Source organism: Tenrec ecaudatus, chromosome 8, assembly GCF_050624435.1.
Source record: "Tenrec ecaudatus isolate mTenEca1 chromosome 8, mTenEca1.hap1, whole genome shotgun sequence".
NCBI classification, from domain to species: domain Eukaryota; kingdom Metazoa; phylum Chordata; class Mammalia; order Afrosoricida; family Tenrecidae; genus Tenrec; species Tenrec ecaudatus.
Genome location: NC_134537.1, coordinates 140,223,165 through 140,236,588, shown reverse-complemented (window position 1 = coordinate 140,236,588; position 13,424 = coordinate 140,223,165). Strand labels below are relative to the sequence as shown.

The following is a 13,424-nucleotide window of genomic DNA, read 5'->3' as shown; positions in this document are numbered from 1 at the left end:
AACCGTGGAGAACAAGGCCGTACTACTTGAAAGGACACTAGAGATTGTACGATAGAATCTTATGCTATCAACAACCCGTTCATTGGAAGTCTTGTTTCAGTAACATAAATGGAGACTATGCTGTGGGCATTGCCAGGTGAAAAATCTGCAAAAGGCCTCTCTAAAATGTTAAACTGCCACCCCGACCCTCAGAAAAGTTAAATTACAGTGACGTCATTTTGAGGTCCAAGGTCTCGTGCATTTAGAAACTGGACAATGAATAAGAAAGACCAGAGAGTGCATACCTTTGAATTGTGTTAGTTAGAATATTAAATATGAGGGCGTATTAAAACAAAGCAGGACAAGCTCCACTGGGTGGCGCTTTTGTAGTGTGCATTTCCCCACTAAGTAAGCATCGAGCCCTCGCTGGGAGTTAGTGCACCCAGTGGTGTCACCTGGGAAGGTTCTCTTTGGTCACACAATTTTTTTCGTCAAAGCCGTTTTGCTCAAAACCCATTTTTCGTGATGAGTGATTGTAGAGAACCGCGCACGACTGCGAAATTTTGTTTCCTGCTCAGGAACAGTGCCCCAGAAACTGTTGTGATGTTGAGCACAGCTTACAAGGACAGCGCTATGGGAAAATCTCAAGTGTACAAGTGGTGTTCTCTTTTACAAAAAGGTGAAATGTCGACTGATGGGCAAACCTCGGATACAGCGTACCCCACACATGAACTGTGGAGAAAATATTGCCAACATGCTCCTTTGAAGCGAGAGAGGCAAGCCCCTGCGCTTTGGACATGTTATCAGGAGGAGCTAGCAGGAGGACACTGTGCTTGGTGAAACAAGCCAGCGAACAAGAGGTAGACCCTCCAGGGGATATGTTGATACGGCTCAGACTGTGAGGACGCAAGGATTGTGCTGACCAGGCAGTTCTGTTGTGCTCAGAGTTGATACATAGGGACCAAACAGTAGGCACCTCCTCATTCCTGAAATACATTTACTCTATTACACCTCTCAACTTACAGTAGAGGGGACAACTTTTACCCATGTCGAGAGCAACAAATACTATGAATTAAAGTGAAGGAAGAGCTGGGAGAAATCGTAAGAATGTTCCTTTACTTTTCTGTAAAAAATCTCATTTGTGTTACTGAAAACAAGCCTTTTCTTTCTTTTTAATGATGTTATTGGGGGCTCATACAACTCTTATCACAATCCATACATACATCAATTGTACATCAAGCACATTTGTACATTAGTTGCCATCATCATTCTCAAAACATTTTCTTTCTACTTGAGCCCTTGGTATCAGCTCTTCATTTCCCCCTCCCTCCTCCACCTTCTCTCCTTCATGAACCCTTGGTAATTTTTTTTTCATGTCTTACACTGACCAATGTCTCCCTTGGCCAACTTTACTTGGAAACACACCTTTTTAAACATTTCTTTCAAATGTTAAGTAACAGAGATGTCACTTGGAGGTCCAAGGTCTCGTGCATTTAGAAACTGGGGGTTTGCAGGAAACTTCAGTTGGTCTCCAGTTGATCCTGACTCCTGGTGAGCCTGCAGGTCAAGCATGGGACTGCCTCACAGGGTTTCCCAGATGAAAGGGGCAGGCAGCCTTACTCTCTTCCTGATCTGTTGGCTTTGAACCACTGACCTTTCGGATAGCCATCTAACGCTTACCTGCACGTGCCCACAGGACGCCTTTAGAGTCCTTGGCTCTCAGGGTGCAGTGGATTGAGTGCTGGGCTGCTAATAACCACAAGACTCGATGCCACTGAGTCGAATCTCAGGGCCTTTGTGGGTTCTGAGACTTACCTGTTTACGGGAATAGAAATCTTCTTTCTCCTGCTAACCACAAGGTCAACAGTTAGCAATCTACCGGCCCCTCTTGGAAAAAAGAAGAAGCTAGCTCCTGTAAAGATTTACAACTGCCAAAAGCTGGTGCCTGCTCTGATGGGCAGTGGGGTTTGGTTGTGGCAATGCACTTACGTAAGCGCATAGGGGGCAGTGAAATGCTCACTTCCAGTGGGCTTGCTTCCCCACACCCCTTTCTCTCTCTTGAGCATAGTTACTTCAGTAGCACACTTTTTTTGTTCAAATTGTCCCAAGTTTGGCCAATGGGAGCCCCTTCGGGGTGGCTCCTGTATTCTTTGCGAAGTCTCGTCATTCTTTGCGCACCTCTCTTTGTTTCTTCTCCCTGGGATGTCCCAATCTCACGTTGTGCTGACCTGAGGCCTTGAGTTAGCTGTTTCTCGAGGGACATTTGATTTCTGTAGAGGGTGCTGGCATTGAGAAATGACGGTCTGAGAGCTAGGGGTGCCCTGAGCTGCTCCAGTGCCACGGCCTTTATGCCATCAGTGAACAGACCCTGAGTTCCGAGTGATACAGACGGAATCACACAGGGCCTTTACGTACTGTGTCAGTCTGAGTAGACTAGAGAAACAGATCTAGGGAGACTCGTGTGTGTGTGTGTGTGTGTGTGTGTGTGTGTGTAAGAGAGAACTATATATCAAAGAGTAATTGAATATTGAGGAAACATCCCTGCCCAGTCCAGATCAAGTCTATAAGTCTGATATGAGCCCATATGCCCGAATCTGTAAATTCCTCTTTAGACTCACGCAACACATGCAACGACGCTGAATGCAGGAAGATCACGGGCCAGTAGGTGCAAGGTCTTGTGGCAGTGGAAGCATCTCAGCACTGTCACGGGTCTCCGCATGTCTCCTCCAGCTCTGAGTGCCTCAAAAGCAGAAAAGGGACGGCAGAGAGAGTGGATCTGGCCTCTAGTGAGCTATTTATCTTCTCATCTCCAAATGAGGTCATCAAGCTGCAACCTGATTGATGGGCTGGATTCCACCCCTTTGCCCACGTTGACAAGAACTTATGTAACTGCTACACCTACCTTCTTGGGAACCTTTAAGAAGCAAATCGTGTATGTAACACCTGCTACATAAAGCAAAAACCATATAAAAATCTGGAGACATTTACACTGTGAGACATTATGATAGAGCCAGTTTTCATGAGTGAAACAGAAAGATGGTTAAAGGTATAAATGTGTATGACTTTGTTAGTTAAACCCACTTAGTTGTCAGTCCCTCTGCTTTTCCATAGAAGTCACCCCTCCCAGGTAGCTGTGTACACTCAAGGAGAGACCTGTACTGAAGACAAACTAAAAGACTCTTTGGGGCGTTGTGCAAGTAGTGGTAGGTGAAAGAATGACTTTGGCTTGGTTGGCACTTGGAACTTATGTCCCAGAGAAACCTGCCCAGCCAGTTTGCAGGTTGGCTTGGTTTGGGCTGTTCATCTGTCCTCTCCTACAGCTAAGATTGAGTTGCCGAGATTCGGTTTGCATCTTCTTTAAAAACCTCCTTTCTCTGCCCTTAGCCGATTGTGAGCATTGGATTTTTTATGTGGGGCTGAAGGCAGTTACCAAAGGCTACCTGATGCTCACTTCCAATTAGAGGCCCTGCAATTCAGTGCGTTGGGACGTTGAATTTTCTTCAGACAATAGAAACTGGAATAGAGCCCAGACGTTCTGGCATGTGCTTCAGTTCTATTTGCTGTGTGGCCTCCCAGCACCCATAAAGAGCTTTCAGGCTGCTACCTCCACACCCATTCCCATGCTCCCTCCCACTTCTCCCACCCTGTTTCCCACACACATCCCTCTGTAAACCTGTTTGATGGTGCAGAGTTTGTTTTGGGAACAAATCAGTTTTAGTTTTTTGGTATGAGACCTGTAGGAGCTTAAATCTGTGCTAAATGTAAACACCTGTACTGCTTATCAGTGGTTCTCAACCTGTGGATCGTGACCCCTTTGGGGGTATGACAACCCTTTCACAGGGGTCACTCAATTCATAACAGTAACAAAATTACAGTTATGAAGTAGCAATGAAAAAAATTTTGTAGTTGGGTGGGAGGGCGGTCACCACAATGTGAAGAACTATATTAAAGGGTCGTGGCATTAGGAAGGTTGAGAACCACTGGCTAAGATATTTGACATCTTCAACTCTGTAGTGAATTAATATTTTAACTCTGTGTTAGTCCGGGTAAACCTGAGAACTAAATCCAGGGGAGACTCGTGTTTATAGGAAAGAGCTTTATACACAAGAGCAGTTGGATATTGAGAAAACAGCCCAGCATAGTGCCGTGTGTCTTGTCAGTAGAGCATCTCTCAAGGAGTGAGCGTTGTCAGTAGAGTCTCCAAGGGCCTGAGTGGGCAGAGAGTGTCTCTCCCACCTCCGAGGAGGAAATCCAGGGCTTCCCAGAATCCTCAGGGGAGGCCATGCCCACACAGAGGCCTCATTGGCTATATCCCGATTGACAGGCTAGACCCCATCCCTTCACTCTTAATCTTCAAATGGACACCAGATTATGTAACTCCCACGCCCTGCTTAGTGAGTGCCTCTAGCGGGGACCCTGAGGAGGTGAGGCTGGGCCGCTGGAGGGAGGAAGGCTGACCTGGGGGCTCAGGGTGAGCCTGAGTAAGGTGCCGAAGGAACAAACGTGGGAGCGCTTGGTGTCCCCCAGCAGAGCATCAGGCTCTTAAAAGTGTGTAACTTGTCCAGCATCATACAATTTCTCCTGGCAGAGCCTTTAGCTCGGTTTATTGAATGCGTTTTATGTGTCAAATACGATACCAAGCCCTTTATGGACATGATCCCATTGGGCTCTCCCCACAACTCTTCTGTGAGGTCCATGTGAGTACACTGTCTTCATTTTACATATGAAGGCACGTGGTTCAGAGAGGTGGGAAGGAACTTGTGGACGTCGGCTAGGTTTCTGTCTGCGTAGCCTGTTGGTCTTGCTGTAATACTCTGCTGTGATGCACATTGGTATGGCTGTGGACAGAAATCTCTGAGAGTCCTGAGGGACCACAAGTTGGAGAACAAGTCCCTTTGGGGTTCACAGAAAGGGTGGCATTTAAAGTTTAAAGTAGGCCTTAAAATGTTTTTTTTTTTCTTTTTAATGGGAAGAAATCAGAAAGTACCTATTAAAAGCACCATGGCTGTGTGGCAGGACTCAAGATTTGGGGCTGCTTAGGGACTGTCTAGGGAACCGGGCTCTCTCCTGCCTAGTGTGGGCTGGTCAGTGGGAGGTGGCGTGATCTGGTCTCTGCTGTGAAGGTTTAACGGGTGGGATTGGGTGGGGGGTGACTTAAGGGGGTGAGGACCAGTTGGGAGCCACAACTGTAGTTCAGGTTAAGATTAGAGAGCAGGACCCAGGATAGTGGAGAGGGAAGACGTGCCTCGATAGCAGACGCCAGAGTGGCCGACCCCTTCCATCTGCCCACCTGCCTCATGCCATTGTTCACTAGGTGTTTGGGGTTGCTGGTTTTAACTTGGAACACAACTGAACTCATTTGTGCCACCTTGCTCCTTACTCTGCTATTCTTAGTGAGACTGGACTTGATCCACATTTATGCTTGTGTATGTGTGTGTGCACAGATGTGTGTGTGTGTACTCTGCACTACGGCATATTAGGTCATTTTCTGAGAGCTGACTAATTCCTTGTGACTGCTGCTCAGTGTGGCTGCTAGATGTGAGTGCCTTTAATCGGTCCCTTTAGAGTGGACATTTGGGTTGTCTCTGATACTCTGCATTAGAAAGAATTACATTTTGTCACACTGTTTTGTACAAATACAAGTTTAACCATCTTCCAAAAAATTGAAACTCCTAGAAGACTCTGAAGCCGCTGGGTCAAACAGATTGTGCACCTGTAGTTCTAGTGTTCAGCCCAGTGACTTTACATGCCACCTGTTTCCTGTGCCCCAACCAGCATGAGGTCCCCCATTCTGAAGGCCACTCTCCTGGGAGGCGAGCGTGGCCACGTGCTTGGTATAGATAAATGTGTTTGAGACATTCTGTTCCCTAAGAGCTGTTTTACCCGTTTTTTCCCTGCCATGTTACTGACCTTATTTAGCTGTGCGTGCTGCAGATATAGGAAGACTATTCAGAAAATTAGTCCTTTGTCTGGTGTGAGTTCCAAGTTTGTTGTTTGCCTTTGAATTTAGGCCTTTTGGGAGTTATTACCATAAGCTTTCCTTTGTCAGGGATGCGTGTGTCATGTCATGCAGAGAAAAGACCTTCCCTACTTTGAGAGTAATTTTTTAAAACTCCATCATTTCATCTAGCATTTTCTGGTTTCTTCCCCGCTCATTTTTGGTTCATGAATCTTTCTGCTATTATTGCATCTTGGGGGCGGGTGTGAAGCATGCATTATTTTTTCTTTCCCCCAGTTGTCCCAGATACCATGCATTGAAACAATTCATTCCCCCCGTGATCCAAGATGCCATTAGGTATCTTATGTGTGGATCCAGCTAGGTCATAAACTTTTAAAAGCAAGAGTCAGATATGATCCTGTCTCACATCCCCCATAAAGTTGAGCATACTATTCTGTGTACAGTATGAGTGAAGTTAGTTGGTTGTTGGTTTTTTTTTTTTCATTTCAAGTGAGTCTGTTTGGATTTACATGAACACCTGGGCCAAGAAATGAAGGAGCCCTGGTTGCACTGCAAAGTCAGCAGTTCAAACCCACCAGCTACTAATTGGGAGAAGGATGAGGCTGTCCGCTCTGAGAAAGGTTAACAGCCTCAGAAACCCGATGTAGGGCTGCTTGAGTGGCCATATGGACCCAATGGCAATAGGGGGAACAAGAGAGATATCATAGCCAGCCCCCAGGGTTCCCCGAGTTCCGATCCAAGTTGTGATACTCTCCCATTTCTCTCTCTTGGTTTTTGTGATTATTTTCTTTCCTTGATAGGAGCGTTCTGTTTTTGTGGGTAAAAAATCGAGTCGCTGCAATGTCAGGCGGCTTACCCTGGTCATTTTAACCGCCTGTGTGTGGCTCTCTAGCCCATTCTAGTCTTGTGTTCACTGTGCGTGTGTCTGTGGAGTCAGCAGGGGGTGAGTGTGGCAGGCTGTTGATTTCACACTACGGCTGTTGTGTGACTCTCCTACAGCTTGATCTCTTGTCCCACGGTTGCTGGGCCACCGATGGTTTCCACTTGTGATTGTTTTTCATGCACGTGACAAAGGTGAAAATATTGATTGTGTTTTGAGCACAAGCTTAATCGACAAACTAGGTTCTCGTTTAGTCAGCAGAATTTTTTCCTTTTCCGCGGCATTTGGTTGCATGCTCGGTGTTAGCCTCACAGGTTTGCCTGGCTGTTCACCTTTTCCAGTAGTTACCTTGTTTGCTGACCCCTGCCCACCTCATCTTTGCTTAAAGAGCATAGTGCTCACAGGTGCTATTGTTTCATCTTATGAACCAACCTGCGAGTACAGTTCAAGATGACCTCGAGGACTAGATTTTGGGTCTCTCGAGACAATAGACTTCGGGAGTCTTCTAGCCTCAACCAATCCAGTACGTCTAGAATTGTTCAGAAGACTGCAGTCTGTTCTGAATTCAGCTCGCCATCTCTCGGTACCTGTCTATCGTGTTCCGGATCAGATGCTATTCGGTGATGGTAGAGGTGGGTGCGATCGAGTTCTTCTGTTCTCAGGAGATGAGGTCAAGCTGTGCGGAGACTTTTCGTACTTCCTTCTTTATCTTTTTACTTTGGATACGTAGAGACCGGTCATCATTCCTCTGGCTGCTCACGAGCTTTTAAGAACCCAGACACTACTCCCCAGTGAGGATCTGGGAGTTCACCTGCATGGACAGTCCTGCTGGAATCAGAGCTGTTCCCTAAGACTGTGGTCCTAAAAACCTTCAGGTTCCCCAGCGCAGCTTGTGAGCTGTTTGGTTAGGTTCGGGTTAGGCTGAGCCCTCTGTGCTTTATTGTGTATAGGAATATTTGTGGACGTGTATGCTTGCTGCCTGTTTTTATAAATAAAGCTGTGTTGGAACTGAGCCATGCTCACTTGTTTATTTTGTCCAGGGTTCCCGTGTTGCAGCAGTAGAGTTAAGTAGTTGTCTCAGAGCCTGCAAAGCCTAAAATATTTACTGTCCGGCCTTTTCTAGAAAGTTTGCTGTCCTCTGGTCCAGAGTGCAGCATGTGCCTAGAGATGGAAGTGGTGGGTCAGAGAGAGGGGGTGAATCTGAAGCTTTTCCAGATCATGATCAACCGAACTTCAGAGGGGTCCGTTCACATAGCCTTTATATGATTTAGTTTGGATCACGAGGTGCCAAAGGGACCAGGTATAAGGCATCATGCAAAAAAAAAAAAAAATATATATATATATATATATATACACACACACACACCATAGTGAATGAAGGGGGAAGTGCAGAGTGGAGACCCAAAGCCCATCTGTCGGCCACTAGAGATCCCCTCACATAAGGGTTTAGGAGAGGAGATGGGCCAGTCAGGGTGCAATGTAGTACCAATGAGGAACAGCTTTCCTCTAGTTCCTGGATGCTTCCTCCCCCCAACTACCATGATCCGAATTCTACCTTGCAGGAATGGATAGGGCAGAGGCAGTACACTGGTGAATATGGGAGCTGGAGGCACAGGGAATCCAGGGTGGATGATACCTTCAGGACCAGGGGTGTGAGGGGCGATGCTGGGAGAGAAAAGGGTGAGTGGGTGGAAAGGGGGAACCGATTACAAGGATCCGCATGTGACCACCTCCCTGGGAGACAGACAGCAGAGAAGGGGGGAAGGGAGACTCCGGATAGGGCGAGATATGACAAAATAACAATCTATAAATTATCAAGGGCTCATGAGGGAGGTGGGAGCGGGGAGGGAGGGGGGGGGAAAAGAGGACCTGATGCAAAGGGCTTAAGCGGAGAGCAAATGCTTTGAAAATGATTAGGGCAAAGAATGTACGGATGTGCTTTATACAATTGATGTATGTATATGTATGGATTGTGATAAGAGTTGTATGAACCCCTAATAAAATGTAAAAAAAATGATTTAGTTTAATCAGATTTTATACTTTTAATGACTACCAAAAAAAGAAATTCCAAACTCACTGCCATCGAGTCTGTACCTACTTATAGCGACCCTATAGGACAGGGTAGAACTGAGTCTCCAAGTTTCCAAAACTATTTACAGGAGTAGAAAGCCCTGTCTTTCTCGCAAGGAGGAGCGGCTGGTGGTTTTAAACTGGGCACCTTCCAGGTCGCAGCCCAATGTGTAACAACTGCCCCGCAGGGATAATAGTCATCCTTGTGATATTAGGTTGGTCTACAAGGTATTTCCTGATTTCTGATAGGGCAGCACACATCCTCAGGCACATGGGACCACCTGGATGGCCTCGTAGAGAGTACAGGAGCCCTGGTGGCACAGTGGCCACACACCGGCCTGCCAGTAGTGAGGTCAGCAGTCGAAAGCTCGCAGCCCTCACCCACGGGCTGCTGAGAGTCGGAATCTGTTTGGCGGCAGTTTGTTGGTATGTTTCGTGGGTTCTGTAAAGTGCCCTCTGCCTCCTGGTAGTTCACCCTCATCAGTGAAGTCTGACCAGTTGATCTCTACAAATAACGTGTGCGCTTTGTGTTTTGCAGAACAAATCGTGGAGAAGGACGAAGGCCCGTATTACACCCACCTGGGATCTGGCCCCACAGTGGCCTCCATCCGGGAACTCATGGAGGAGCGGTGAGTACTGCGAGAGGCCAGGAGTGTGATCATCTTCGGGATGAAATGCAGATTGCCACCGGTGTGCGTTTTCTTCGCCCTGTTCTAGGCAATATACGAAGGCCACCCCCTCCCCTTAAAAAATGAACCCCCCCATAGCTATGTATTTAATTTTTTTTTAAAAAACAACCTTATTGTTTTCAGCATACTCTCCATTACACTTAGTACATTTGTCAAATCTGTGATTCCATTCTTGGAAACAGTTTTCAAACTCATCTGTTTGGATGGCTGACAGCACCTCCCTCGTGGTTTTTTTCTTCTTCACTTCTTCTACATCATCAAATCGCTGTCCCTTCATGTCCCTCTGCATTCTTGGGAACAAAAAGAAGTTGCACCGAACGAGGTTAGGTGAGTCAGGTGTATGGGGCAAGAGAGGCATGCCGGTTTTTTCCCCAAAACAGGCTCACTGAGATGGCTACGTGAGCTTGGTCATGGTGGCAAAACCAGTCCCCGTGTGCCACCAAGTGGGCCTTTATGTCACACACTGACATGCCATCTTTTCAGAACCTCTAAACAGAAAGCGTGATGAGCAGTCTGACCTGGTGGAGCCAATTCCAAATGCACTACCCCCTCACGGCAAGCAATAAATGAGCATCGGTTTTGGGGGCGCCCCCTCGTATAGACAGATTGCCCGGTGATACTGCCCAGATTGTGGAAGGTTGACCTGGGGTTCTCAACATCTTGTGCTCCTGGACTCCTTTTGGCTGAAAGGTCCACCGTCTACCTGTCCATCGCCCCCTTGTTCCAGAACACCTTTCACTGAACAAACGAGGTCGCTTGCCCAGCTGAGTCTCGTGCTGCCCTCCTGCCCTTCCATGTGCCCCGTAACTCAGACTTAGCTCTAGATCTGAAGGTGGCATCAGAGTTGTTTTTTCTGGTCTTCTTTCCTCGGAAGTCGTCAATGGGTCCGCTCAGGAGGGGCGTAATGCCCCGTTTTGGGCAGCTGGGGAGTTATTCGGGTTTCAACAGTCTGAGAGCCTGGAGTAGCCCACTTGTACGGCACCGTGATCCAGGTTTGGGGTACATCATGTCTGAGGACTCCTGGTCCCTTTCACTGGCAGAAAAGTATTTAGGGAACAGACTCCAGTTACTCTGGGTGCTCGCTGATTGAACTCCCCCCTCCCTAATTGTTTCATGAGTAAATGCATCATGAGTTTATAATAACGCTTCCAATTCAAATTTGGGCTAGAGGGTATTTACTTAACACTTCTGTTTTTAGCTTGTTTGTCTTTTAAGCCGTTTCTATAGAGACTTTAAAATGGCCCACACCAGACGCAAATGTATCTGCTTCCCTCCAACGGGTGGGTGGCTGGAGGCAGGGCGGACACCAAGGATGGTCTGGGTTGGTTTGAATGATACACTCGGACCAGCAGCAGCACGGGCTGGGACTGCACCTGCACAGCTTTTCCCGGGTGTGAGCGTCCCCGCGCTGCCTGGTTCCAAGCCACACGCTGACCCTGGAGCTGGACACTTCAGCTCAGCTTTTGTGTGGTTCCATTGTCCTAACCTGCCAAATGGGCAGAAAGATAAAAGGGAGAGTACATGGCCTTCATGTGTGCCAAGCACGGCGTGCCCGGTGCTCACTTAGCAGTGTCGAGGCTGGGCAGTCATCTTCTACCTCGTTTTACAGACAATCGTGTTTCAAGAGTAAAGGCATGAAGACCTAACCGTGTTTTTCACACCGATGGTAGCCCGAGTGGCTTAGAGTTGCCACAAATTTGGGAATCAGATTTTTTTTTTACACTGACAAGGGAGCCAAATTAATCTTGGCCTTAACATAACAGGGCGCATGGCTTTGAACTCTCCGCCCTGGATCAGAGGTCAGAGGGATGGAGGACAGGGATCTGCTGTGATCACGCTCAATTATCCCGTGCCATCTGGAAACGCTTACAGTCAAAGGAGCCCACCAGACAAGCTGCTGATCAAAGACCCATGCTGGCGAGCAAGCCTGATGTCGGGGTGGGGGGTTGGGGGGGTGACAATGAGCACTGGAAGAAAGCAGTTTGAAACTGATGGGGCCGATGCTCGCACACGTCACCTTAATAGTACTGAACAATTTCGTTGTATGGTATCTGAAGTATATGCTAATCTAGTTTTAAAAGGGGGGGAGGTGGATGGCATCTGTTGTCTTCCTTTATGCGTCGGGCTTGGCACACGGGGTGTGCAGGGCGCCTCTGGAAAGAGCAGCCACAGATGAGTGAGGGAGTCCTTTAGCTGTAGCCTAGCTTTCACCCCAGAGTTCAGCGTGATAGGAACTTGCGGCTCTGATACGGATTTTCAAAGAACTAAATTTGCTATTCATTCGAGATAAAAATAATCATGACAGGGCAGCGCATTCGATGGAGGGGCCCTGGTAGCACAGCAGGTTAAGTGCTCCTCTCTGCTACCTAAAAGGCTGGCAGTTCAAACCCCGCAGCCACTCCAAGGGAGAGAGATGAGGCTGGCTGCTTCTATACTGTAACCTTGTGAATCCCCCGCTCGCGTTGCTGAGTGGGAATCCACTGGACAGTGAGTTCTTGTGTCTGTCTGATTCGATTACAGTGAACTAGAGCTAAAACCTTGTTGTACTAGGAGTTCTGGTGGCCCCCGGTGGTTACACATTGGGCCGCCCCTGGCAAGGTCAGCAGTTCAATACCACCAGCTGCTCTGAGAGAGAGAGAGAGACAGGGCTTTCTATTCTTGTACAGGGTTGGTCTCAGCACCACACGGTTCTGTTCTCTGGGGTCGCTCTGAGTCAGAATGGGTCCGATGCGTTTGGTTTGGTGTGTTTTATGTGCGGGCCGTCACGTGTCCAGGGGGCTGCAGCTGTGAGGCCAGGCCAGGCCTCATTTGGTCCAGTGACTGGTGTAAGGAATTTCGACACTGCTCCTTGCTGGCTGAGAGCTGCAGGCAAGGGAGAAATGTGGGTGCTTGCTCCAAAGCTGTTTGTGTGTGCTTTTCAGTAACAATGTTCTGAGCATTTGCACGGCTCCTGCCTGAGTCTCCGGGTGCTGCTGGGCCTTCACGGGACACGTTCATTCTCTCTCGCCCTGGGTGAGGCTGGGTGTTCGCATTCGAGCTGCAGGCTCTGAGGGAGGCTGTGCCTGTCTGCTCTGGGGAAACACTCATCTCCTGGTGGCCTCTGCATTCCTCTCCCTCGTGCTGCTTTGGTTCTGTAGCCGACTGGCAGAGGGTACAGAGGCCACAGTGGAGACCACCTTATGAACACGGCAAAGCTTGTTCCCAGCCAAGATGCCATCTCCAGGTCCAGGTTTACGGCACATTTTTAGTGGGCACATTCAATTCAGAACAACTCCCTAAATAACTTTTAATTACCAAAGAGTGTTTTGAAATGAGCATTAATTAAGAGAGTTTGGGTTTGTCCTTTTTTTGGTTCCTTACTGCTTTAAAAATACCAACCAACTGTGGATGCTCCAGAAACGATGCAAGGGAGGAATGCCTCTGGAGACCAGGAATATTTGTGTTTTTCCTCAGCTACGGCTTATTTTTATCTCGAAGACTGACCTTGTAAATCATCTAACAGATTGCGTTTTCCTCTCCATGTTGGCTGCTTGTCTGCTTAGAGCCAGATTCGTGTAGCTCCGTCAGGAGGGAGGCAGCTTCTGGTCTCTGGCTGATTCAGGCGTGTACACACATATACACACACAGCCCCCTTGACATGTGCCCCAAAGGGGTCTTTTATATAAGCCTCCATTTCTCCAATTACAAGGTATTCGGGGCTCATCTCTCAAAAATAGAAGGCCCTGTTATTTGTGTTTTGTGTACCAAAGTGTGTCTCTACTACCCCCCACACCCCTCCCTTTTTTAACTTTAATAACCTTATCACCTGTTATTTTTATCATATGGCCGTCTTTTAAAGTACGTTCTA

The 13,424-nt window shown here is 47.7% G+C and overlaps 1 protein-coding gene across 5 annotated transcripts in view; it reads left to right on the top strand.

Moving 5' to 3' along the window:
* Positions 1-13,424, top strand: part of TET3 (tet methylcytosine dioxygenase 3) — a 104,690-nt gene that overhangs the window by 68,402 nt on the left and 22,864 nt on the right. For all 5 annotated transcript variants that reach the window (XM_075556929.1, XM_075556930.1, XM_075556928.1 and 2 more), the window contains one exon: positions 9,427-9,517. In XM_075556929.1, the coding sequence (XP_075413044.1) occupies positions 9,427-9,517 (91 nt within the window). The remainder of the gene's footprint in view (positions 1-9,426; positions 9,518-13,424) is intronic.